This window comes from Sinocyclocheilus grahami, unplaced genomic scaffold (assembly GCF_001515645.1).
Source record: "Sinocyclocheilus grahami isolate Dianchi unplaced genomic scaffold, SAMN03320097.WGS_v1.1 scaffold33.1, whole genome shotgun sequence".
NCBI classification, from domain to species: Eukaryota; Metazoa; Chordata; class Actinopteri; order Cypriniformes; family Cyprinidae; genus Sinocyclocheilus; species Sinocyclocheilus grahami.
This window is the reverse complement of record NW_015505212.1, coordinates 3,133,941-3,161,500: the sequence shown is the minus strand read 5'-3', so window position 1 is coordinate 3,161,500 and position 27,560 is coordinate 3,133,941. Positions and strand designations below refer to the sequence as shown.

General features: G+C 36.4%; 1 protein-coding gene across 2 annotated transcripts in view; it reads left to right on the top strand.

Annotated features, from left to right (window-relative positions):
- Window positions 1-27,324, top strand: part of LOC107580584 (carbohydrate sulfotransferase 11-like) — a 40,236-nt gene extending 12,912 nt beyond the window's left edge. For both annotated transcript variants that reach the window (XM_016266269.1, XM_016266263.1), the window contains exons 2-3: window positions 9,464-9,549; window positions 26,061-27,324. In XM_016266269.1, the coding sequence (XP_016121755.1) occupies window positions 9,464-9,549; window positions 26,061-26,915 (941 nt within the window). In that variant the 3' untranslated portion in view covers window positions 26,916-27,324. The remainder of the gene's footprint in view (window positions 1-9,463; window positions 9,550-26,060) is intronic.
- The last annotated feature ends 236 nt before the right edge of the window (window positions 27,325-27,560 follow it).

Here is a 27,560-nt window from a genome sequence, read left to right as displayed (position 1 = left end):
AGAATAGTTTGTGTCAGATGCTTGTCGCCACCTTATTAATTAATGAATAATAATAATTTGTTTCTGAATGAATCGGTGTTTTTGAACTAATCTGTTGAGTGAATGATTTCATGATTCACTCATAAAGACAGTCACTTGTTTAGTTTCTGAATGAATCAACATTTTTGAATGAATCTGTTGAAAAAAGGTTTAATGATCCCATTATAAAAAGTCTCTCGTTTAGTTTCTGAATTAATCTGTGTTTTTGTGAACTAATCTGTTGAGCAACTGATACAATGATTCACTTTGTTTAGTTTCTGAACGAATCAGCATTTTTGAATGAAATGGTTGAGCGAATAATTCAATGATTAACTCAAAAAAGACAGTCACTTTAGTTTCTGATTGAATCAGAGTTCTTAAATGAATCTCTTGAGCAAATGATTCAATGATTCTCTTGTGAAGAACCTCTTGTTTAAGTTTCTTAATGAATGGGCCAGTGTGTGTTGTGATTGGCACCACTTGGCACCTGGTCGGGAAATGTCAAGCCCCTTACCATAGCCGCCTGCGAGCTTCAGTGTAAATATTGCATCAAAATCAAATCAATTTGAGCGCGATTTAAACCTGGATGATTGTAACCACTCTAAGTTCGTCTGCCTTGGGAAAGCTAGCTTGTCTCCGACATAGTGATAACACTCGTTGCCTTCTCTAGTGCAGTTCAAGCAGGTCTTGTCCCATTCGTCGGAAAATATGCGTTGTAGTCCAAACAAGTCGTTCATTGTAGTTTTTTTAAAGTGATTTCTGTTAAATAAAATATCTCCTTTTGAATTGGACTTTGAGCTTTGTAACTTCGCAGATCTTTTTTATGCTCAAACAGCAACATTACAGACTTAACTAAAGTTAAAAAAGTGAAAAAGCATAATAGGACCCCTTTAAGTAAATAACAGAGTTTATCATTATAATTGAGCTCAATCATGCATACTTTTAAGTCACTGAAAATCTTCTCCTCTGCCATAGTTTTCACATCTTGAAGCTCCATATTTAAATACGATGACAGCATTTTCAACTATTCCATCTCATTACTGTCCTAACCTGCACTAACTCTTTAAAGCTTTGTCTTCCAAAGTGTGAGAAGCAAAAGTCTTTGATCACTATACAGAAAGCAACATGAAATGAAGCTTCTGAGCTCTAGCGGTTTCTCTCATTGAAATGACAACAGCATGAGCTGTAGACCAGTGTCTGTTTCCTATTCTCCAAACCAGGATGTGCACGTTCCAATGGGAATGCTTCGGTTGTAGTTGGGATATGAACAATGACTGCAGGCAGCATTTCAACTATCTTTTCTTATTTTTGTGCTCTCTCTTCTCTTTAGCTGACACAAGCACTTCCTTCCAATTTCGTGACTAGCTAATTACCCACATGGGCACACAGAGCAGTGCTTAGCATTGGCCTGGAAATGCTCTTGACAAGCCGCAGATGGTTTTAAACTTTATTGCATCATCAATGATGTCAGAAAGTACAATCATATTAAACCTCAGGATCTACTGTATATGAGAGTCTTGTGGGCATTATACATCAAAGTCTAAGATGGAAAGACTTCATATGTAAGAAGTCATATTGGTCTTGAGAGGTCAAAAAGGTCACCTATGTTGTCTTCGTGGTAGGAAATTAGATTATGAGGTCTCAATATGTATTTGGAAACCTCTCACTACGTCTTTATTATCAGTGGGTGTGGGTGTGGGTGTGTGTGTGTGTGTGTGTGTGTGTGTGGTCTGTGACTGTGAGGGAATGTATTGTATTGTTTGACTGTCTGTTGTGTTTTATTTTGATGGATGGAGCTCTTGAGTGGCAGATGGCTCTCCAGTCTGCAGACGTGTTATCACACACCAGGGGGTCCGAACACAAAAACACAACAACACAACTCTATGCATTAGACCACCAACATTTTGACTTCTTTCTTTTCTTTCTGGAAAGGTTTTCCATTTTCAATTTCTTTATATAGCACTTTCCACAAATAGGGTACAAAATAAAGCTTAAAAATTCTTAAAATTATTTTTTTGTTCTTTGGTCAGTGAAAGAAGGTGAAGTGTGTAATTTCTGTGCCACTGGCATCTAGGGTTGGGCATCGTTTGGGGTTTTTTTGATACTGGTGCCAAATCGATACTTTTAAAACGGTTCCGGTGCCTAAACAGTGCCTGAACCGATACTTATTAAAAAAAATTAAATTCGTAGACATAGGTACATAGGTACCGGTGCCATATTGGTTCCGGGTTTTGGTACCCAACCCTACTGGCATCACCAATGACTGTATAATTATTTTATTTTAACTTTTGGAATTATTTTATATGGGAAAAATTATACAGCTTACCTTCCAGAAAATGTTGTTTGTCCACTTCATAAATATTTTATAAGCTGTTTTAGTTTATATTTATTGTATATGAGCTTTGCAACTTTTTCAATGCTGTAACGAAAAGTTGATATCCTAATACAGGGTACAACCTTTATTTGTGTGTTTTCATTAGTTTCAAGCAATAAACATTAAATAAACATAAGGAAAAAAGGAAGAAAGAAAGAAAACATCAGAATGGTAAACAGGGTTGCAAGTTTAGCCTATGTGGTTACTCATTAGGGCTAGATAGTTTGAAATGAAATGAAATGAAATAAGAATTAATTCATAAAAAATAATAAAGAGTAAATGCAGGCAACACAGACATTTATGTAAAAACATGAGAAAATGGATTACTAAGCATGTACTAGTTTATTTAGCAACAGTTTGCTTTGTACGTACAAAGTAAATTTACTAAGTAAACTATGTTCATTTTTATATAACATATCTAAAATACTCTAAGCAGTATCTAAACAATATTGCAATACAAGTTTCTACAGTGTTTGTGGGCAGTGCCATATTTAATGAAAGTGCATGTACAGTATAATAAGCAATCAGTATGTTTGTGATAACAGCTGATGCTGAATCAGCTCAGATGGTGTCAGGCAGCCAAACTCAGCCATTAGGCATCAATTTGTCTGATTATGAACTACTTCTTTGCCATCTTGTGTGTATGATCCTTGTGATCATTGTGATGTAGTATCTTCCATCAGAGTTTCCAGGTCACCTTTAAACGTGACAGCATCTTGACAGTGACTTAGGGCCCTATTTAAGACTGAAGTACCGCATGTGCATGTGTTTTTTGAACATTGTGTTTTGTGTTTGCTTAAGGCAGTTTTTTGGCCAGAGTTGCAGGACAGATACAGATATTCCTGCTACCACCTGCAACGCAGATCAAAAAGCTGAGGATAATATTTGCTGCAAATATATAAACCAGAAAGCGCTTTTGATGACATCTGCCTCTGGTTGTTTGTGAATTTGAGGGACGTGAAGCCTTTTTTCTCAGTCTGTCTTCAAGGTGACGCATTTGTCGGTTAGTTTCAGATGTAATGTGATCTGAGGGACAATATGGATGGATGGAGACGCAGAGGGAAGAACGAGACGGATGAATAATGACAGCCTGGGTCGCTCAAAGAGAGAGCGTGTATACATTCATTTTGCACAAGGACAGCGATACAAAGATGAAGAGAGACAGAACAGGAAATGGAAGGATGCAGATTCGTCCCGATAGTCTCAAGAAAGAGTTTGGGTAATGAATACAGCTGTGTGTGTGTGTGTGTGTGTGTGTGTCCATATTCAGTATGCAATTAGAGTGCCGTGTCGGCATCACACCACCAGGATGCTGACACACTCATAAAAAGCCCCACAAGCAGCTCAAACACACACACACACACACACACACAGCAGCAGTCCAGTGAAGTATAATGCAGTTAGAAGTCATATTCACGACTTCAGGTTGGCTTTTGCCTAAATTGTGGGAAAGAATGTCCCCTCAAGGACAGTAAAACCTGTAATCACCTACATTAGGGAGAAGCAAACAGTCCCTGTGAGGAAAACAGCTGAATAAACAGACTAAATAATGCCTTAATGGACATTTTCTGTGAGGGTTTGTTTGGTAGATAAAACATCATTAGCTCAGTGTAATAACAATAGAAGTCAATGGAAAGTCCCCACCATGACAGAAAAAAAGAACATGGGCTAATAAATTTCTCAGCTATTTTACTCTGATTCAGTGTTGTTGACCTACAATCCTAGGACCAGACGAAGAGATGACCACTTTTACTGCGAATCACACACTCCTCTGTTGAAATGTAGTAGGAGAACATGACAAACACATCTTAACTTGTCTGACTAAGTGGAAAGTCAGACGTAATGGTGAATGGTAATGGTTTATTTTGTGGTTTCGGACAGAATCGGTCGTCTGAGTTGAAGGAAACACTTTGAATTTAAACACACACACTAAAGTAGGAGGTCATCCCAAAAAATTAACATTCTTTCTCAAGTCATTCCAAACCTGGATGACTTTCTTTCTTCTGTGGAACATTAGAAAAAAAAGAAGATATTTAAAAAAATGTCACAAAAAAACACAACAACACTATACAATGCAAATCAATGGCGAAAAAGTCACCCTCATGTTGTATTACTTAATTTCTTTTTGAAAGGTGTTTCAATGTTTTTTTTTTGTCCATACAATGGAAGTCAATAGGGAGTTATTTTGGACCCCACTGACTTTCATTCTGTGATGACATTATTTTCATCTTTCATCAGATTAACACACTAAAGTAGGAGGTCATCCCAAAAAATTAACATTCTTTCTTCTGTGGAACATTAGAAAAAAAAGAAGATATTTAAAAAAATGTCACAAAAAAACACAACAACACTATACAATGCAAATCAATGGCGAAAAAGTCACCCTCATGTTGTATTACTTAATTTCTTTTTGAAAGGTGTTTCAATGTTTTTTTTTGTCCATACAATGGAAGTCAATAGGGAGTTATTTTGGACCCCACTGACTTTCATTCTGCTGTCAAAAACATATTATTTTCATCTTTCATCAGATTAACGACTTTTGTGTTTTGCAGAAGGAGTTTATACAGGTTTGGAATGACATAAGTGTGAGTAAATGAGACAGAATTAAAATTTTTGGGTGGGCTATCCCTTTAAGAACAACTTTTACACCAAACCTGTTCTTGAAGGGCCACTGTCTTGCAGAGATTTGCTCCAACCCTAATTAAAAACACCTGAACCAAAGTTATCAAGATCTTCAGACCTGTTTTACGCAATACACACACAACCTTTGTCCAGTAATTGTTATCACTCTCTTTTATATCTATAAAAGAAGATTAGGCGGCTACAGTAAGTGTTAAACCTATCTGACAAAAGAGCTTAACACAGTGCACACACATACACACATGAGCTCAATCATTAGGCCATAGGTGAATGGGAAAGATCATCCAGTGGTTGTTTGGGTGCAGTGAGTCAGAATATCTCATTTTAAGTTCCCACACACACTTCTGCCTACTTGAGTAATGCATTTTAAGATGTTCAGTCAGATTAAGAAAATATAAAAGAGAAAATTTAATTGCTGAACTTCCTACTATGCAGAGATATTCTTCATTTCCTGCTGTCTTTTAAAGAGTCTTTTTGCCATTATAGTAATTGTTATTCGATAAATGAAATAATAATAATAATTAGAAGATTAAATGCTTAAGCAAAAGAGAAATGAGAAAATGCCAGCAAAGTTAATCAGAGAAAGTGGACAATCTGTCCAGATGTCTGTGTCCGGTGGGAAACAAACACACACACACACACACACACACACACACACACACACAGGTTTGTTTTTGTGAAAAGTGGGGACATCCCATAGGCGTAATGGTTTTTATACTGTACAGGCCGTATATTCTATTGCCCTACACCAACCCTACCCCTAAACCTACCCCTCACAGGAAACTTTGTGCTATTTCAGATTTTCAATACACTCAATTCTGTGTGATTTATAAGCGTTTTGAAAAGTGGGGACATGGGGTAATGTCCTGAAAAGTCACCTTCTCCTTGTAATACCTATGTCATACCTTTGTCATTATACAGATTTATGTCCTCATTTGTCACAAAAACGCATGCACACACACACACGCTCACACTCAATCAATCCTTATCAGCTGTTGTTTAATGAAGCAACCCAAATACATTGTAAAAATTGAAGAATTAGTAGAATGCTAATTTAAACCACAGTGAGGTTGAAGCCTTGTCTCTTTCCACAAGAGACATATAAATGAACAGGACTCTTACAAAAAAACCCCCAAAAAAAGCACTGTATCAGACGGTAAAACCATGTTTCTTTGATATTTAAATGGTACTCCAAGGTACTTAAAAGAATACCATGGAATTACCATGGTACATGTCCAAAACAAAACACAGCACTTCTATGGGACATGGAAATAATAAAAAGTAAAATAATATATAATAAAATAAAATGGAAATAAAATAAACAATGTATTGATTTGTAAAGCCACTTTTTAAAATGCCTATTCAATAAGGCATTCTTTGAATTATTTTCTAGCACTTTTATTAATTATCCAGCATATCATGTTAATTACATTTCTTTTATAATCAATCGGGAGCCCTAGTATTTTCTTGCTAATTGTTCAAAATAAAAAATCAGTTTTTTTGTGCATCGGCGGGTATCTGATGTATCTGCCTGTATTTGTCCAAATGGAGCCTTGTCATCTTTATTGTCAGAAAACATCCTTTTTATTACTGAATATGCGGTTTTATGAGTGAGTGTATTTCAGTTGCAGTCTGACTTATGGTTTTGTGTGCTCGGAGCGGTGATAAGGGAACTGATGTGTTTTAGAGTATGTTACGGGTAGATAGAGACAGATTAATCCTCCAGTACCATAATCCTCGGCTGATGGATGGCTGCAGATATGTGACTGTGTGCTCATGGCTCAGAGGAAACAGGCCTGCTGGGAATGAGCAACTCAAGGTCATGCGTACAGCTGGGCTAGTTAACAATCCAGCCTTTGAGAGTTTTTACATTATTCAGAGCTCCTTTCCCTTGTTCATTGGCTTTAAACTTTGATTGTTGATGAGTTGATGCTAAAACATTCTTGCTTTGCTCATTTAGTCTCCTGATTTCCCCTAGGAATAAACAGGATCTCTGTACCTCAGGTTCTTTAGTTTTCCGGATCTCCGGGATAGAATATTGCCATTAGTTCCTCATCTATCAGCAGCGAGGACATTTCATCAATGTGCACAGCCTCAGATCTTTACAGCTTAATATTCATAGCGCTGCCCACTACATGGTTTGCCACAAACAATGGCCAACTGTCTGATGAAGCGGGTGAGCTGAAGGTCAGCAGCGGAGAGGGGGGCAGGTGCTGTGGCACCGTCAATGGTGTTGTTAGCATATGGGAAATTACAGCAGGTGTGTGTCCAGTGGGTGTGTCCTGGGCACAGCCAGGTGGGATAATTTTAGTGCATGCTCAGGCAGAATGAGCCCATACTGAACCTCAGACAAACCCATACACTCATTGTTTGCAGACCATTGTTTCTGGTTATAATGAGTTTGCAGGCTAGATAAAGTCAGTATTTGAGGCCAAGAAGAAATTAATACTTTTATTCTGCAAGAACTCATTCAATTGATCAAAAGTGACAATAAAGACATTCATAATGTTACAAAATATTAATATATTTCAAATAAAATCATTTGAACTTTCTATTAATCAAATAATCCTAAAAAAAAATATTAGAATGATTTTTGAAATAAATTACATTTTAAAATATATTAAAAGAGAATGTTGCCAAACATAATTGCAAAAATAACATGAAATAATTCTCCTTATCTTTCATTGTTTGGACTGCTTACATCACCGTTTAATTTAAATACTTTATGCAATATGAATTCAAATTCTCACAAAATTATCCAAAAAATGACATCCATCAGGATTTCTGGAAGTTTTTAAACTACATTGGAAACAATGGAAATGGAAAAAATATGACACTTTGTGCCAACTTTGATTTTCCTGTTTGGACTTTTTCAAATTCTCCCAAAATGATCCAAAAAAAGGGCAGGATTTCTGGTCGCTTTTCAACCTGACACAATGGAAAAACCAATACTTATTCAAGTTCCCCCCAAAAAAGTATGTTAAGTTGCCATCGACAAGATTTCTGGTAGATTTTAAAACTGACACAATGGAAAAACCAATACTTTGGCCAAACATGAATGATTCAAAATGCCGTTCATTTCAAAATGGCCAATATTGGCAGAATGATCAATGCATGACCAATTAAAATGGGTATGAATTTTCTAGTAACAAAGAATCTTGATTGCTTGTTGGCTAAAGTCGTATAAAGTACTTTCCTTTGTTAATGTATCCAACCTGTCTTTACAAGTGGTTGACTCTTTTCATGTGAAGTGTCATATATGACAAGGCGAAACTTGTTTTTGGCTTCATAACCTGGCTCAGATAGAATCTGCACACTTTTTCCCACACTTTTAGATCTGTTTTATTAGCCAAAATTCTTAACATTATCGGAAATAATGAGGGATGTGCAGAACCTGAACGACAGGTTTTCAAAGTCTGCGGGTTTGGATTCCATGTGGGCGTATTTACACTAAATATAACAGACTGCACGATTATGAAGAAGGATTACTTCCTCATATGAGCGAGCGAAAAACTGGCATGCAGATGCAAGTGATTTAATTTTGCCAATTAAATCACATAAACCCATCTCTCGCTATCACTGGCGCGCTAATGACAACCCCTCAGGTTGTCGACCCCCTGATCCAAACCGTCTGGTTCTTGTCCAGTAGTCTCTCTAGCCCTCATTAACACATCCTTTCTGTTCCTCCATCACTCTCGTTTTCCTTTCATCTCTCGTTCCCAGCAGTCTCGGTTTCATTCGGTTCCCTTACCTTGAGCTGGATTAAACAGTAAGACATCAGACGCTCTGAGAACGCTGTGCACTTACAGGCATTAACACACTTTTAAACAATGCTTTCTGTGTGCTGTGCACAAACACATACGACTCTTAACATAACACAAATACACACTAAGTCAAGATAATGTTACATGAGAGCGAATAAACAAACCAATGTAGTACTAAATCTGTCAGTCTCTATCTTAGCACAGAGACTGCTTTCATAGGGCACCATTTCAGCAGTGCTGGTCATTAGCTTTCATGTAGTGTAATTTCAGCAGTGCCGGTCACTCTCTGCGGACTCTGTTGAGAGACAAACTGTATAAAACTATTACTGTCAGTTATGACATGGCAGAGCATCTACACATGCATTACGATTGCAACATACACACTCTAGAGGTGTGTGTGTGTGTGTGTTTTGAGGCAGTGACTTGGTATTAAATGTATTGTTTATATGGAGATGTGTTGGATGGCTTTGCATTATTAAAGGCTTGCCCTTTTAATGAGGGCATCCATTCAGACTAGTGTGTGTGTGTGTGTGTTCAAGTGGCCATATGAACACTGCATATCACTTCAGTGAAGTCCGCCTTGTCATGATTGGTTGATTTTGCTCCTGTCAGTCGGTGATTGGTTACTCTAACTGTCCGTCTGTCTCTCTCTTTGTTTTTGTTGCAGTTATGAGGCGGAACCCGTTCGCAGCGGAGGGCTGCTGTCGGAAAGGCTCCAGAAACGCCCTACAGGAGCTGTACAATCCCACACAGGTATCACTGGATCTTATGCTACACATATCAATTTATGAGATTGTAGATATTGCATGCACTGTGAAAATATCCTGGGGAAAAAAAGAAAGTAAAAAGTGGGGAAAATGTTTAAATAAAAATATACTGACAATATGGCAACATACATGACACTAAAATAATGCGATAAATATTCACTAAATAACATGAAATGTAACAAAAAGTATTCAAATGTACGTAACTGTTAACAAAAAAATATTTAAATAAAAAATATATGCAGTGAATCATGCAGAAACTTCTGGGAATGCCATTTTATTGTTTTTCACTGTAAATGATAAATGTGGCTCATATTTTAACTTAAATGCATACTTTTATATATATATATATATATATATATATATTTTTTTTTTTTAACAATATGTGCTGTAAAATACATGTATTTATTGTTATTTGTGTATATAGATTTAAACGAAAAATAGTAATTCATATTTTTTACTAGCAAAATAATCATAAATCTTACAGTAAAATTACATAATATAATCCCAAACTATTGATTCATTTTCACAGTATATGGTAAGATAAGATTTTTACGGTATAAAACTATTCTTTAAAATTAAAACCTTTTAATATTTTAAAGTAAATATGAATAAGTAAAATATCATTTTACAATGGTTTACACTAATTATATTTGGTTTACACTTCTATAATGATCTATAATGGTTTACACTTGAATATAGATGTGCTCATACACTGTAAAAAAAAATTTGGTGTAAAAACAATGTTCACTCAGAAATTGCTAATACAATTCGCAATTAATTATAAAGAAACGGCAAGTAACACTTTACGTTAAACATGAAAATTAAGAAAGTAGAAATGAAGTAAAAGTAGAACGTTTAAGTAGTATTTTCTTGTAAAACAAACTCCAATAATCTTTTAGTTTTATTTTTAGTTTCAGAAATTGTTCACAAGCAGTTTAAATTAAATCTGAAATCCAGTAAATAAATCTGAAATTAATTGGGATTGATTGGACTGTGAAATATAGATGTTACATACAAGAATGAAGGCAGGAGAAAAAACATAAATAAAAAAAATTGGTTTCTGTGGCCAAGTGAGTTACGAAACGTTACCAAGACAAACTTTTTTTTTTAATCCAGAATAAAATGCACCAGTGAATAGTTCACAATAAGATCAGAAACGTATTGTATTCGCAAAGTAAATTGAGTCAAATTGATTTCATGGGTCTATACGTTTCTGGTCCTCTCTGCATTGAGGTCAGCGGGAAAAGAATAACCTCTGGACCTCCACTGGAATTCCTGAATATGTTACTATGGAAACACATAAGAGCACTCACATTTCAATTCCAATGTAAAACATGCACATCTAGAGCTCAGCCGAGCAGATCTGCTCCACCACAAAGCCAACCTTACGCGAGGATTGAATTCATCCGGTTTAATTTCACTCCTCTCTCTCTGAGTCTTTAGTTCTCATGCTCACCTTCCTGCATATTTCCACCCACCTCCACCTTTCAGTGATTGATCGCACACCCGTCTGTTCTTTGTCGCCCGACCGACCGTCCTGTTCCAGAAAGCAGGAAACGAAGGTGTAGCTGTAATAGTTTGTTTTCATCTCATGTTCAAAAATTCTTTCACCTTGAGAAATCAGGCTCAGTGCTGTCAGAACGTTTTGCACGTAAAGGAAGCCGACAGCTCCGAAATGTCACAGCATAAGCAGTAGGTGGTCTAGTCTGGCACCACACAAACACACACGTCTTTTTATCGACTTCCAATGTATTTATACTGAGCTAATGATATTTTAAGTCCTCCAATAGTTTGCCCCATTCACTTATATTGTAAATGTTGTTGATTGGGATGAACTTGAATTGTACCAGAAAAAAACAAACAAAAAAAAACCTTACTAACCTTTTTGTAAACCCGGTATATCCAGTTTTACATCTACAATTGAATGCCATAAACTCTAAAACCCCAAAATGACTACAAAATGATGATTTATACAGGTTTACAGCTCAAATAATACTCAATTTTAAACAGAAAAAAAATTCACTAAATGTTTTTATAAAATTATAAGCTTCACGTTTCTGCTTTTAAGTCCTCTAAAACTCATCCCCATTCACTTCTATTGTAAGTGCATCACTGTAACCTCGGTTTTTTATGCTACAAATGTTGACTGAGAGGAACTTGTACTGAACTCTAAGTTTCTGACAATCAAAATGCATGTCAACATGATTTTAATGTGAAAAAGATCACTTCACTAACCTTTTTTTATAAACTTATATCCAGTTTTACAGCTTTGTTGCCATTACAACGGAACACTATAAACTCTAAAACGACTGTAAAAAGGTTTACAGCTCTAAAATACATGTTTTAAAAGAATAATCCATTGTAAAGTGCTTTTATAACATTATAAGATTCACATTTCTGCCAAGTCCTCAAAAAAATTGGCCTCATTCCCTTCCATTGTAAATGAATCTCTGCAACCTGGGTTGCTTACAAATATTGTCAACTGAAATTAACTTGTAATTAACACAGAATATTCCTTTAACTTTCATTTAGATGTTATTTACTATGTTTAATACACTGTTTTCCTTTTTGCGACCATTGGCTGCTCTTCACATGTAGTTAATTTCAGGTTTTACTATCCTTGTAGGAACATTTGGTCCCCACAATGTAGACAAAACCCAACCCACACACACACACACACACACACACACACACACACACACCTGTTCTGATGTAAATTCAAGCTTTTAAACTGAACTCAATCCCTGGTGGACTCTAAGTGGGTCTGAATACATGTACAGTATATTTAGACTATGTTTCCATATGCAGCAGCACATGTAAAGTTCCATTCATTTTTTCCACAAATTTGAGGCTTTCTTTTTGACCACTCGTGCAGCATTTGCCATACGATACGCATAAAGGCAACAGAGTCCCATTCAGTTTTGGAGACACTTTTATGGGGTACATTTAGAAAGGCTGTTGCTTATCTCGTGAATTTCAATACCGTCAGCTCACACACAGTTGCATGTAAGTTCAAGTAGCTTTACTGTGAAAGCAGCCACATTCATGTGGACTATAGAAACACTATACAGGAGATTCAGGTTATTGTAGGCACTCAGATAAAGCTGAAGTGTGCACTTAATAGGCTAGAACACTGTACACTACTTATATAGTATGATGTTGAACTGTTCAACAAGCACCATACTGTATATACATACACCATGCAGTAAAACGCAACACAGCTTTTATTATTCCACCAGAAACTGTGACAGGTACTAAAACTATTACACTCAGACTATTATAGCAGATTATACTCTCTCTCTCTCTGTCTCTGTCTCTGTCTCTGTCTCTCTCTCTCTCTCTCTCTCTCTCTCTCTCTCTCGCTCTTTTTCTTTTACAGGCCGTTCGCCCTTAGCAAAGCTCTTACTCAGGCTGCAATGTGCCTCTGTTCTGCTTTTACTGACCCTGCTGGGTAATGAGACTTTCACTCATCCGCCGAACGCTTCCGCTCTCTTTCTGTGTGAATGAGCAGGACGGTCCAAGAATCATCTGCTCGGTAAATGTTAGCATCTCAGCCCTAATGAGGACACCCCGAGAGATGTGCAGCTTGGCTTTAAGTCTAGCCGTGTGTGGAAATTCAGCAAATAAGCATTATCATAAAAATCATGAGTAGATAAAGTATTTAATCAGCTTTATTTGGCTTGTTAGGGACTTTAGAGCAATGCACTGTGGGAAAACCGACACATACGCTCTGAAATAACTTCACAAGTGACTGATTTTGAATGCAGTGCATAGAAACAAACAAACAACACCTTTAAGGTTTATGAAAAGCAATATTAAATGTGGGAACACCGAGTAAATAAAAGTTTAAAAATCTTGAAAAAATAGGCAGTGTTCTCTGCTTTCACAAAAATGGTGAAAAACTACATTTATAATGTGTTTAGAAACAATTTTCTGAATTACCTGTACATGGACTTTAACGGAAGCATACAGGAAACACTTGATATTAACATAATACGCATAAGCATAGAAAATACCATGTTTAAGAAGATAATTCACTGTGATACAGTATAATTCTACTTGGCAATGCTGTCAGATTGCCATCTTGAGCTTGTTGCAATGCATTCTGGCATATATACTTTATCTCGTACATTTAGTTTATGCTAAAATGCATGAGCTTGTCAAGCTTCTTGTGTCTTAGAAGGCAGCGTGATAATGAAGATAAAATACTCTATTAAACAAAAATACAGAATTTACTCAGATACATACTTTTTGATATTGACTGATATTTCTCTCGACCTTGAGTTTTTTCTCTGAAATCACTGCAGTGTATTCTGGGTTTGCTTTATCAATTTCTTATTTGTATTTATTTATTTTTGATTATTTCCCTCTGAGCCCATCACAATGCATTCTGGGAAATCTGCTTTATCTTATACATTTTTATTATACCAGAATGCTTTGTGAGATCATCAACAGAATTTAATCGGATTTTTGCCACTTTGAGTGAATTTTCTTGTCACATGCATTTTGGGAACTTATTCAGTATTTTTTGTTTGTTTGTTTGTTTACTGAGCTCACTGCAATGCATTCTGGGATATCTATTTTATACAAGAATGCATCAGTGTTGTTATTGTTAACAAAAACTACAACTATTTTACTGTAATTTTTCTTAAAATTCAAATAAAATACGAAAAATGTTAAAAAACCTAACTGAAATAAAATAAAATAATTTAAAAACATTCAAAAACTTTAAAACGTTTAGGTTGCATTACTAAAATTACAAAAAATAAAATAAAAATAAAGCTAAATAGAAGCTAAACAGAAATGACAAGCACAAATAAAATGACTAAAACTAAAAAAAAAACATGAAATTCTAAAGTAGAACAATTTAATTTTTTTTCAAACAATCTTTTTTTATTTACAACTCTGAAAACTCTTATTTAATTTTTTTTACAGTGTAGCATAATTATGCTTTTTAATACCTAAAATGCCATCTAGGTAGGCAACTCAGTAGGTTCTGCAACAGAGCTATAGTTTTGTTAAAGGTCTAGTTGACCCAAAAATGAAAACCGTTATCATTTACTCACCCTCCACTTTTTCCAAACCGGTATGAGTTTCTTTCCTCTGCTGAACACAAAAGAGCATTTTTTGAATGGCTACCATCAACTGTTCAACAGCTGAAAGACATTCATAGAGGTTTGGAACAACTGGAGGGTGAGTAAATGACATAATTTTCATTTTTGGGTGGACTAGTATCCCCCTTTAATATTAAACCTGAGTAATCGTATCATGTAGCAAGATCATGTTACAGAAATGACTTATCCAAATATCAAAGGTATTGCTGATGTATCAGTTTGAAAGGGAGAGAGGGATCGTGGGAATGAATGAGCGAGTCTATAGAGGTTGGCTGACAGCTGTCATGCTTCACTGTGTCTAAGCGCTCCTATGCCCTTCATCACTGGAACACGGATGCTTGATTTCAACTGTATGTGTGTGTGTGCGTGAGAGTGATGGTTAACACCTGAGGGCTGCACACACCCCAACCATCACAAACAATTATGAAAACATGAGAAGATGCAAGATCAGACAGGCACAGAGACGTACCTTATCATAGTGAATCTGACTCAGAAACCCACAAACTGACACATATATTTCACACTCTCATCTCGGAATCGGTTTCACTGGGCTTTAAAAATCCTCAATGCTTTCTTGTACTGTCAGAGTCATTTGCAGCGTTCCATATTCAGATGTTTACGGACATGTGGCTTTGCTCTGGGACTAAACGCTGGACAGGAATTCAGGGAGCCTGAGCACAGAGCAGAGACTTGTGGCTTTAGTTTCAGGTTCACTGAAGTGCACAATAAATTAACTCACTGTATATTTTTATATAATAAAATAAAGTAATAAAATAAATACAATAAAAAAAAATGTTATTCCACCAGATTTAGCTATTTTAAAATTTTATCAATAATATATTCTGTAAATGTTCTGTTGGTTTCTCAACTACGTTCTTAAAAATTATTACTACAAATAAAAGTGAAAATAAAATAAAATAAAAGCATTTTAAAATGTTTGCCTACCAGGCTATTATGTAAAATCTTTAAAATATATATATTTAGTTTAGATTGTACAAATCTCTCTCTCTCTCTCTCTCACACACACACACACACACATAATCTAAACTGAAATTAGTAAATCATTAAAATAAAAACAAGTTTGTAAAACTAATACACTGTGTGTGTGTGTTTGAGAGAGTCTTTGATAATCTGGTGAAAGTTCAGGCAGCCTTTCATTACACTTAAACTCTTCAGAGGAGAACTATAATCAAAGCATCAGATGTCTTGTATTTCCCTCAGCACACAGCAGCAGCCGCAGCACACAGCTCTGACATTAGTTTGTGAACTCACTGAACTGAACTCCTCTATGCCACTTGTCTCTGTAGCTCAGTGTAAGATGCTTTTCAGGTGCGAGAGGTGGAAAATCACTGGCTTGACATTGACTTCTCAGGATCTCTCACTCCCACCCTCCCTCACTTCTCCTTGTCCTCTGTATGAGTCCCTTTCGCTGGCTCAGTGGGAAATGCGTGGTTTTATTTGTTTATCTTAAGGCAGGTTTTTCTGGCGAGGTGGGTCGGGGTAAAAGAGGGTGTGTGTCCAAATCTACACAGTGAATAACTAATGAAACGTATCAAAGCTTCTAACTTAAATACATATTTCAAGTTTAATTCAATTTTAGTAAGTCATTTCATTTGGATGCTTAATTCTAATTAACTGGTTTGGGGGGGAAAATATTTAAATAACTTATTTGTGTACTCTGCATATTTAGTAGCGAAATAAAATATTCAGCAAAAATACTGGGACTTTTTCGATTCAGGTATATAATGTATGACTTTTTAAAATAATATATACATAAAATATATTTAAAAAAAATACAAAATAATAAAAAAGTATATAAATTATATACCAGAATATATCTTATATTATCAATTTCATATGATCAAATATACATAAATGTACAATAATACAAAAATTTGAATGAGAAATATTTAATAATCATAAAATATGACTGATAGATAAATAAACAAACCTATTTTCTATATGTGTAGAAACATATATTCAGGTAACATTTTAAAGTAAAGCTTCATTTTAAAGGGCTCATATGACGTTGCTAAAAAGAACATTATTTGGTGTAATGAAATGTGTTTATGCGGTTTAAGGTTCAAAAAACACATTATTTTCCACATACTGTACATTATTGTTTCTCCTCTATGCCCCGCCTTTCTGAAACACGTCGATTTTTACAAAGCTCATCGGTCTGAAAAGCGAGGTGTGCTCTGATTGGCCAGCTATCCAGTGCGTTGTGATTGGCCGAATACCTCAAGCGTGTGATGGAAATGTTACGCCCATTACCATACTGTGATGCCGTCACCTGCCGCGACGAGACAAAACCAGTAAAACCCATTATAAGCGAGACATTTGTTGCATCCAGTGGGGACATAAGTACTGATTATAATGACTTACACTGTCTTTTTACACGTTGCGTTGCATATCGCGCCGCGTAAACATAAAACCATGTCTGCATTTGTAATCGGAGAAACGACAAACAACAAGCCCTACTCTACACTGCTCAAAACTCACGTTTGAATCATCAGTGGCAAATTCTTTAAATATGAAAACGTACTTACAGGCTGTGAGTCAGAAGCACCAGACTGTCCTTGTGAAGTTGGAACTGTTTCCCACTTTATAGAAACAGACACCGGCATTGTAGGCTACTCTCTCAGGAAACAGTCCTCGTCCGCCATAAAATGCGCGGCACACATCTGAATATTTGGGTTGAACTGTTCCGGAACAGTGTTGTAAATACAACTTAACCACTGATTTCTAGTTGTGTCCTCTTTTGGAAGACCAAACAAAGTAGTTTCGCTTTCACAACGAAGCACACAGCGTCTCCTCGACATAGTGGCGGCGGCAACAATACTACAGCAAGAACAAAAGTTACGCCTTCTTTCTTTGCGTGAACATTTGGGCGGCGTTATGCAAATCTTCCCACATCATGACGTAGATATGTGGGGGCGTGTTAGAACGAGCCGTTTTAGGAGGGTGTGGTTGACTCTTAACTTTTATAAAGGATATCTCTTTGGATTTGAGACTTTAGTCTTTGCAGCTTTACAGATCTTCTTTATGCATCAAGAGCTTGTGCACTCCAAAGAGAAAGGAAAAATTGAAATCGCATCATATGACCCCTTTAAAGCTTCAGTTTCAAAGTAAGTTCTTCAATACTAGTGTAACAGTCTTACATCACTCTAGAGACATCCCACAATTCTCTATCACACACTGCCAGCACACATGGTAGCATTTCCCTTGCACTTTTACGCAACCTCTCAATGCAGCACCCTGTGAGTTCATGTCTGTGTGTTTGCGCGTGTACCTGGCCAGTAGAAAGGACACATTGGCAGTGTCGGGCAGAGCCAGTGGAAACTTCCTGTTTGAGCGCCGAGGGCATTCGACACTGCACTCATTCACCCCCTCTCTCTATCTCTCCGGCCGCTCCATTTTCCCTCCCTCTCGTCAGTGGCGTTCACATACTCCTCTATTAGATATCCTCTAGAGGTCAAAGGAAGTCACATGATTACTTGCACCAGAAAATGACATTATGTAATTTCTTCAAGTAATATATTTTCAATAAGTCTGTTTCACTTGTTAAAATCCCTTATTTTAAGTATGAGCATAAATGAAATATGAAAATGATGTAAAGGCACTGATTGTATTGTGGGATGATGCAATAATAGAGTCATACTATGATGTAACACTGGAACGACATCATACAGTGGCTTGACCTTTTTAGTAGGCTGTTAAAATGAAGTGTAAACTCGTGTTTTTATGAGAAAGAAGGAGTTCATCCCTGCGGTGTGGCTGTTAGCGAAAATCATGGAAAAGTTGCTTCAGCTTTTACAGTTTGGAAAAGTTGATTTGGTCTCTTGTGAACGAGGGTTTGCGGGCAGAAGCGTGTTCGCCTCTTTCTCCTCCTCTCATTGACACAGGATCAATTTTACTGCAGCAGCACTAAATCAAGCCCTCCGCTTTAAGAGACAGACAAGAGATCCGTCAAGACGAGCAGCACGTCGAATCAGGGACTGCTGGGACTGAGTGTGAGGGGGAGAGATGCACAAGGACAGCTTTATCTGCAGCGCGTGTGTGTGTGTATGAATATGTGTATGCGACAGCTGAAAAGAGGTATTAACTGTCTCGCAGCGCAGGACTCTGAGAGCTGGCATGCAGTTTGGTGTTTACTGAGCAAATACAGGCAGACGTGAGGGCACACAAACTAGCGCAGCACTCAGCTGGACTCAGCGCAGCAGGCATGAGTCATCATCATCATTATCATCATCATCATCGCCACAGCAACAGCCGCTGCCAGCCTGCCGTGTCCACACTGTAATGGAGGAATGATAAGAACAATAAGGATACACTTCCTGTGTATCAGCACCAATACTGCTCGAATTTCTGCATGATGTGATTAAGATGATCAGTCTTTGAAAAACAAACAAACGTATTTCTTAGTTTTAAACACCATACTAACGTTTATATATAATACAATATATTAAAATAATATATTTATGTATTATACTTGCTTTAAATAGATTGCATAATGTAATTTACATAATATAAATATAAAATTGCAATTTAAAATAATTGTTTTCTATTTTAAAATATTTTAAATTGCTCTATTACTCCAGTCTTCAGTGTCACAGGTCCTTCAGAAATCATTCTAATATGCTGATTAGGATCTCAAGAAATATTTCTGATTATTATAAATGTTGGATACAGTTTTTGCTGCTTAATAATTTTGTGAAACCATGATACACTACCATTCAAAAGTTATGTAAGATATAAGAGGTATGTAAGATTTATTATTATTATTTTAATTAATACTTGTATTCAGCAAGGGCACATTCAGTTGTCATTTATATTGTTCAAAAGATTATTTGCTAATTTTTCAGCAAAAAATCATGAAAGAGAGTAAAATAATAAAATCAATTAAGCAGCAAAAATTGTTTTCAGCATTGATAACAATAACCACTGTTAATATTTGAATACCAATAATAAATTATAATATTTGAGCACCAAAAAAGCATATTAGAGTATGCGTATTGCGTATTGAGAGTAAAGTATCATGTGAATCATGTGACACTGAAGCCTGGAGTAATGATGCAGAAAATTAAGCTTTACCATCACAGAAATAATTTAAATTGACAGTTTTTGTCATATAACATATTACCATAGTACGTGTGTGTGTTAACATATAATAAAATAGAATATAAATGTTAATGCATATCTTTTGAAGTGCAAACTGATTTGAATCTAATTCTAAAAAATGTACTCTGTTCGTTTTATTGTGGACGTCTCTAGTAAAGAAATCAAATGAATTCTCTGAGTTAAACTTCAGCCCTCTGAGTGCGCTAAACTCTCTCTCTGAGCTCATATAAATGGATGATAAATCTTAGCATGAGGACAGATGGAGGAAAGGATGAGAGAGGCAAGGCTTTGACTTTCTATAATAATTCATCTCATGCTTATAAAAGCTAGTCTGAGAGCTTCTGAGGTCGTCGCGGTCACGGGGGCAAATCATAACCTCAGTGACCGAGAGTCAATCTCCTAAAAAGCAGCAGCGAACTTTCAGTGAGACATTAGTGGGTGTTTCTGCAACTATGGCCACAGGTTGATTTTTATGCAAATGAACAGATTTCAACTTTCAATAAGATTTAGTGTAAACATTTTGAAAATCCATTATATGTTTAATAATCATAAAATTATTAAATTATCATAAAAATGGCATCAATTATATGCATACAACTATAAAAAATAACAAGATTTGTATAAAAGACTGACCAAGATTATTATTTTATTTTATTTTATTTTTCTTAAAAAAAAAAAAAAAAGTTTACCACATCTACCTTCATTTTTCTCAGTTGTTATGTGTTATAATATTTATATATATATATATATATAGTTAAAGTAAAAAATATGAAAAATGTATTTATTTATTAAATATTTATTAATATCTATTGAAATTTGCCTCGGCAAAACCATTTTTCCAATGATAAACATTATTAATAGACAAATTAAGTAAATTAGAGTGTGAAAAGTATTTTCAAGAGTTTACTTTCTAAACTTCCGCAGGGCCAAAAGTGCCAATATATTTAAGAAACACCCCGTCGGTCTCTCTGGTGGGCAAACAGATCCTTTAAATGTATGATTATTAATGCTTTGCTCGTGGTGCTATTTATGTTTACTTCTTACGGTGTTTTGCACTCTCTGTATTTCAGGAAAGCCTGAACGTGGTGAAGATAAATGTACCGCACACAAACACAAACGTACCTCAAACACACTTACGCATATCAGCGCTCTGTTGTAGCGCATCGACTTGACAAAATGTTACAATTACCGCAGGCTACTGCCAGCTGTGGTTTACTGTGCGATTTGAATCTCATTAAAGGTGCACGCAGTCATTTTTTCCTCATTAAAATTTAACACGTAAAGAAATGAAAAATTCTTTTGGAAAAAATAGGGTTAAAATCATATCAGTAGCCTAATAAAAACGGCTTTATTTCACAACATTTTGAGATCACGTGACCAGCCGAATACTCACTTCATCTACTCACTTTTACTCGTTATTCAACATATTTGTTTATCAAATAATTCACAATTATTGTATGCTGAATCTTTATTAATGCATTTTGCTACTGAATGCAAATATGTCTGTTTTTCTTTCCCACAAACCTCTGCCAGAGTTTCAGTGGGCATCTGTGTGTGTGTATGTGTGCGTGTGTGTGTGTGTCGTTCTAGTATTATTGTAATGTGAATGCATTCCAGCTATCTAATTGCGGTGGAGAGCAGCTAGCTGTGTTGGTGTGCTGGGAATAAATGAGCTCAGGGCGTCTACAGACTGACAGAGCACCATGTGAACGTGTGTTTTTGTCTGAGAGACAGAGATACTGAGGGAGGGATGGAGAGAGAAACAAAGAAACATAGGCTGAGAGAGAGACCATATATCTTAGCATCGTTGTCTGCTCTGTGATAACGAGGTGAAAGTATGTGTTGAAGACTGATGCTGGATCTGTGCGAGCGCAGGAGAGAAACAGGCGGGAACAAATAACAAAACCTGTGGAGGGTAGCCTCAGTTAGGATACAGTGCTGAATCCGGTTCTGTTCACACACAGTTCAGTTATAAACAACCTCAGTGCTCAGTCTATAAACAAAGTGACTCTCTTAAATATTATGAACTCAAAAATGTATGTATCAGAGCCTTTTATTGTGAAGACTTTCTAGTAGTGGTCAGCCAGTGTTTTTTGGCTGTTATTTTAGAGAGAAGAGTGGCTGAAAAGCTGATGTGTACTGAATATATGTATAATATCACATGATTTAACTGAACGATAAATCACATTTACACAACGTTGCTGCAATTAAAAAAAGGATTACATAATATTTACTACAATATTTTGAAGATTATTCAATATAAATAGATAATGAATAAATAATTAATATAAAGTTTAAATAATTTAAGATGTGCAACATTGCTGCAATAAAATGAATATTTAAAAATAAAATAATATACTTAAATATTTTATATTAATAATCTATTAAATAATGAGTTTGAAAAATAGTCTGTAAAAATTATTTATACTTTGGATGCACAACATTGCTGCAATAAAATTTATATTTATTTGACATATTTAGGAAAATATTTAAAATAATTTGATAAATTTTTCAATATGAAAAACATGTTTGAACCTGATAAACTTGATGAACTTGAAGTTTAAGTTGCACAACATTGCTGCAATAAAATAATTTATTTTATATAATATTTAGCAAAATAATAAAATCAATCTGAAAAATAACTTGATAAAAAACATATCTGTAAGAAATATTTTATACTTTTGACGCAATAAAATTAATATATACAGTATATATATATATATATATATAGTATTTATTTATATTTATATTGTATTTATTATAAATACTATTTGAAATAATTTATTTAATTTCAATTATATTATTTATAATAATTTAATAACTTATTGCTTTATTATTACTATTCATAAAATGATTTCAACTTGATTTAAAAAAAATAGCAACATCTCCTTTATTCTGGTTTTTAAAATAAAAATGAAAGTAACTGAATATGACATAGCAGCAAATTGGAAATAATGTACAAGGGTTTGTAATCTAGGATTTAAAATTGCTCTTCAGTGGTTACTATTCATAAAATGATTTCAACTTGATTTAAAAAAAATAGCAACATCTCCTTTATTCTGGTTTTAAAAATAAAAATGAAAGTAACTGAATATGACATAGCAGCAAATTGGAAATAATGTACAAGGGTTTGTAATCTAGGATTTAAAATTGCTCTTCAGTGAAAATGTTGCCGATATACAATATATTGGTTGACCACTAATTTTTAGTATCACAGAAATACAATCTCTGATATTTACTATTGTTACTATTTACTATTATGATTAGAAGCATTATTCATAGCTATTGTGACAACAGAAAAGGTGCTTGACTTCAGTTATTTATTCATGCAGACAGTATCTGAGATGCTTCTGTAAAATGTTGTATAATCTGTTGGTAAATATGACTTTTAATCCCAAACACAGACTGACTGAACGTAGCTTTGGTCATTGACATGTGTAGCTGTTGTTAGCCCTCTCAACACACAGCTCACGATCTCACACACACACACTCTGTGCTTTGAACCGTGCCTGTGGACATACGGTTGTGGAGATGCCATGGTCAATTGCGTTACAGATCAGAGAGGGAAGAGAAGAGAGGGAAAGGCATGAAAAATAGCAGAAAATAGGTTTGTAGAAAACGGACTCTTTCTTTTTAGAGAAAGAGAAAAGTGACTAAACCAGGAGCCATCGAACCTTAATTTGCCTCACATTTACCGCTCTTCACCTCCTTTTTTACTTCTTACGACCCCATTTCTCTTATCTATACCCCTGCATAATGGAGTTCAGGGCCGATAGCAGGAAAATCCACTCAAGCTTTTGCATCAAGGTTTTCTATTACCAAATCCTGACATGTCTGCAGGAACTGGAGTGGACACTATATCATTAGCTATATATGTATAAAGAGACTGTGCTTCTGAGAAAAGCTCTCAGCGTTTTGAACAGCTCTGCCAAATACAGACACTGTCCTGCTACTGATGAGGCTCAGACTATAGTTTTAAGAATTTTACGGAGCTACTGAGTGGTTGATTATTATGATTATTCATTGTAATTCATTCTTTCATGCTGCCTGTCTCCTATAAACTTTGAATACAATTTGAAGGAATAGCACATGCAAAAATGAAAACGGTCTTCATTTACTCACCCTCGTGTCATTCCAACCTGTATGACTTTCTTTTATCTGTGGAACACAAAAGTAGAAGTTTAGTTGAATGTTCATGCTGCTCTTTTCCATAAAATGAACGCAAATGAACATGGACGATAACAAGCTTCAAAAATGATAAAAAGCACCATAAAAGTACAATATCAGGACTTTTGTGATTTATTTTACAAAGCTGCAGAAGACTGAAGAAAGAAGAAGGAGAGTTTGGAAGGAGAGTAAAAATTTTTGCATGAACTGTCCCTTTAAGAATAAACATCTACACAACCTGATTTTATGTTCTGTATCTGCAAAAACATGGTTTCGGTTTCCATATTAATTTATCTGTTAATAAGGTGATGCAATGGTGCTTTATTCTAGGAATTTTAAAACCTGTCAGCGGCGCAGATACTGTCCACAAACTCTGGGAAAATTCCACTGGAATAGAGTGCTTAAACTGATGAGAGTGGGTGTGTATAAAAGAGAGTGAAAGAGGCTGAGAGACACACACACACATACGCATACACACACACAGAGAGACAGAGTATGTGGGTGGCTGTAGGTTTGAATAATGATTTTGGAGAAGTGTACAGTGCTGTTCTCTTTGTAAATGTTAGATTACATCCAAGATGAAGAAACTTGATGAAACCGAGTGAAACCAGAGCTAGAGATATCGATTTCAACTACTAAAGAACAACTCAAATGGGAATAGTTCACACAAAAAGTGAAATTCTGAAAGTTTAGATAGATAGATAGATAGATAGATAGATAGATAGATAGATAGATAGATAGATAGATAGACTGACCTTTAACTTTTGGCCCTTATTGAGCAGATTGAGGGAAGGGTCAGCACAGCTCAGCAAGATTCCGCTTTCACTACCTCAGGCCTTCAGCAGAACATTTAATAAGTCTTGGGTTTGTCTGATGTGGTGAGATGGTGTATATTCACTGCTTCTGTTACAGTGTGGAAGAAGTTCAGGATTTTAAGAGCACTCTTTAATAGGATAAACACCACAAAATAGCACTGCTCGCTGGAAGACTTACAACTGATTGCAATAGAATTTGACATTAATATGATGCTAAGCTAATAACAAAAAGTATATAAATATCATGCACAAATATTGGGTAAAACAGTTCATTTTAATTAGGTTAAAATCTTCAGGAAGGTGTATTTACAATCTCTCATTTTTATGCATTTTTCCCTCAGTTTGTTTGTAGCGCATTCTAATCAGTGCATTCTGGATTATTTTACTATGTCATAATTTGGCCAAAATGAGGTACAGTATCTTAAATCAAATTTTTTTTTTTAGGATTGTAAAAGTTAATTTAAAATTAAAATGAAATTTTATTGACAGTCATAGTTATAAAAAGTAGGAAATCAAAATCAGCTTAACACAAAGTAAATAGTCTCAAGATAATATTTTATTAATTTCCTTTGGCTTCAGTACAATGACAATATAAAAGTCAATTATTATTTATGATGTTTTAATATTAAATTTTCCTGCACGGAGATCAACCTTCCTGCACAGTTAAGTTACTCTAATTAAACACATTTAATATTTGGAGTTACAGGATGTTATGTTAAAACTAATCTTAAAGGGTTAAAACTAAAATTGGCGGGGATGGGAGATCTCCAGGAGCAGAATTAAGTGTCCCTGCTGTAGAGGATTTAAGCTAAGATTTTAATAATACTGACTGGTGCAAAACTTTCCCCTTTATGGCAGCCTGCTGATTTATGGTCTTTACAGAGCTTTAAATTGCGCGTTGGAAATGAGTCTTTACATTTATATTCACATTTATGCATTTGGCAGACGCTTTTATCCAATGCGTCTTGCATTGCATTGAATGTCTACATCTTATCAGTTCAAGCATTCCCTGAAAAATAAACCCATGATGCCAGGGGTGTCCAAACCTGTTCCTGGAGGGCCACTGTCCTGTAGAGTTTAGCTCCAACCCTAATTAAACACATCAGAACCAAAGTAATCAAGGTCTTTAGACTCACTAGAAACTTCCAGGCAAGTGTGTTAGAGCTGGTTGGAATTAAACTTCGCAGGACTGGACACCCTTGAGCTATGCTCTACTGTTCGACCTACTTTATCTGTTTTCTCATTAATACCATCAACCCTTTTCTTCTCCTCTTTCTCAGGCTGAGTTTTCTGCGGCGGCGGTGTTGCATCAGGCCCGACGGGATCAGGTGGCGGACACATGTCGTGCCCACAGCGCGTCCAGCCACAAGCGACATGTCCTGACCCCCAGCGACCTCAAGCACCTTGTGGTGGACGAGGAGCATGAGCTCATCTACTGCTATGTCCCCAAGGTGGCCTGCACCAACTGGAAGCGGGTCATGATGGTGCTGAGCGGCCGGGGCAAGTACAGCGACCCCATGGAGATCCTGTCCAACGAGGCCCACGTGCCCTCCAACCTCAAGACCCTCAACCAGTACAGCATTCCCGACATCAACCACCGGCTCAAGAGCTACCTCAAGTTTCTCTTTGTGCGCGAACCCTTCGAGCGGTTGGTGTCGGCTTACCGTAACAAATTCACGCTCCGATACAATGCCTCATTTCACAAACGCTATGGGACGAAGATTGTGCGGCGGTACCGCAAGAATGCAACAACCGAGGCGCTGCAGAGCGGTGCCGACGTGAAGTTCCAAGAGTTTGCTGAGTACCTGGTGGACCCGGGCACTCAGAGAGAAGCTCCGCTCAACGAACACTGGCAGACGGTCTACTCGCTCTGCCACCCCTGCCACATCCACTACGATCTGGTGGGCAAGTACGAGACTCTGGAGGAGGATGCCAACTATGTGCTCAAACTGGCAGGGGTGGGTGACTCCTTGCGCTTCCCGTCGTACGCCAAATCCACCCGTACCACCGACCAAATGGCAGCCATGTTTTTCAACAACATCAGCTCCCAGCAGCAAGGCCAGCTGTACCAACTTTACAAACTGGACTTTCTAATGTTCAACTACTCCATTCCCAGCTACCTAAAACTGCAGTAATCACACGTACGCAGTTGCGCACACGTTCCGAGCTTGTTCAACAAGGTTGAGCAATGGGAGAAGGACTGTGGCTGAAAGACACAGGCAGGGGAATCAACTGAGCACTCAAATGTAAAATTGTACTTATATCCGCAGGGACGGTTGCTTTATTTCGAGACGACTAAGGAGCTATCGGTCAACTGCAAATGTGGACCACTTTGAAAGTCTTTTGAGACTGAAGTCTGATGTATTTGCCCATTGAATTGTACATTTCCAGTGTAAAGGCCCCTGTTCCCAAACATCAAAAGCAATATGACAGATTCTGAGCTATACCTGCTCAAATGGTTTATCTATTAATATACTCAGCCAGCCGCCACCATAATTGAAGCTTCACAGAGAGGAGCACCTAGACTAATAATAAGACTCGAGATACAATCAGACTTGTTCTGACTTCAATTCCCCACTTCTAATTTCGTGTTCCCTTTGGAAGTTCCCTCGCTTCTCCCATACTCAGACGGCCTTTGTGTGTGCGCACACTAAAAAAGAAGACAAAAAAAAAGGCATTGAATGGTGCCTTCCTGAAGGGGGCGTGTCCAAATGTGAGTGACAGGCAGAGGCTCCGCCCACTGGGTCAGTCATGGAGCATCTGTAGCAGTCAGGAGGTCA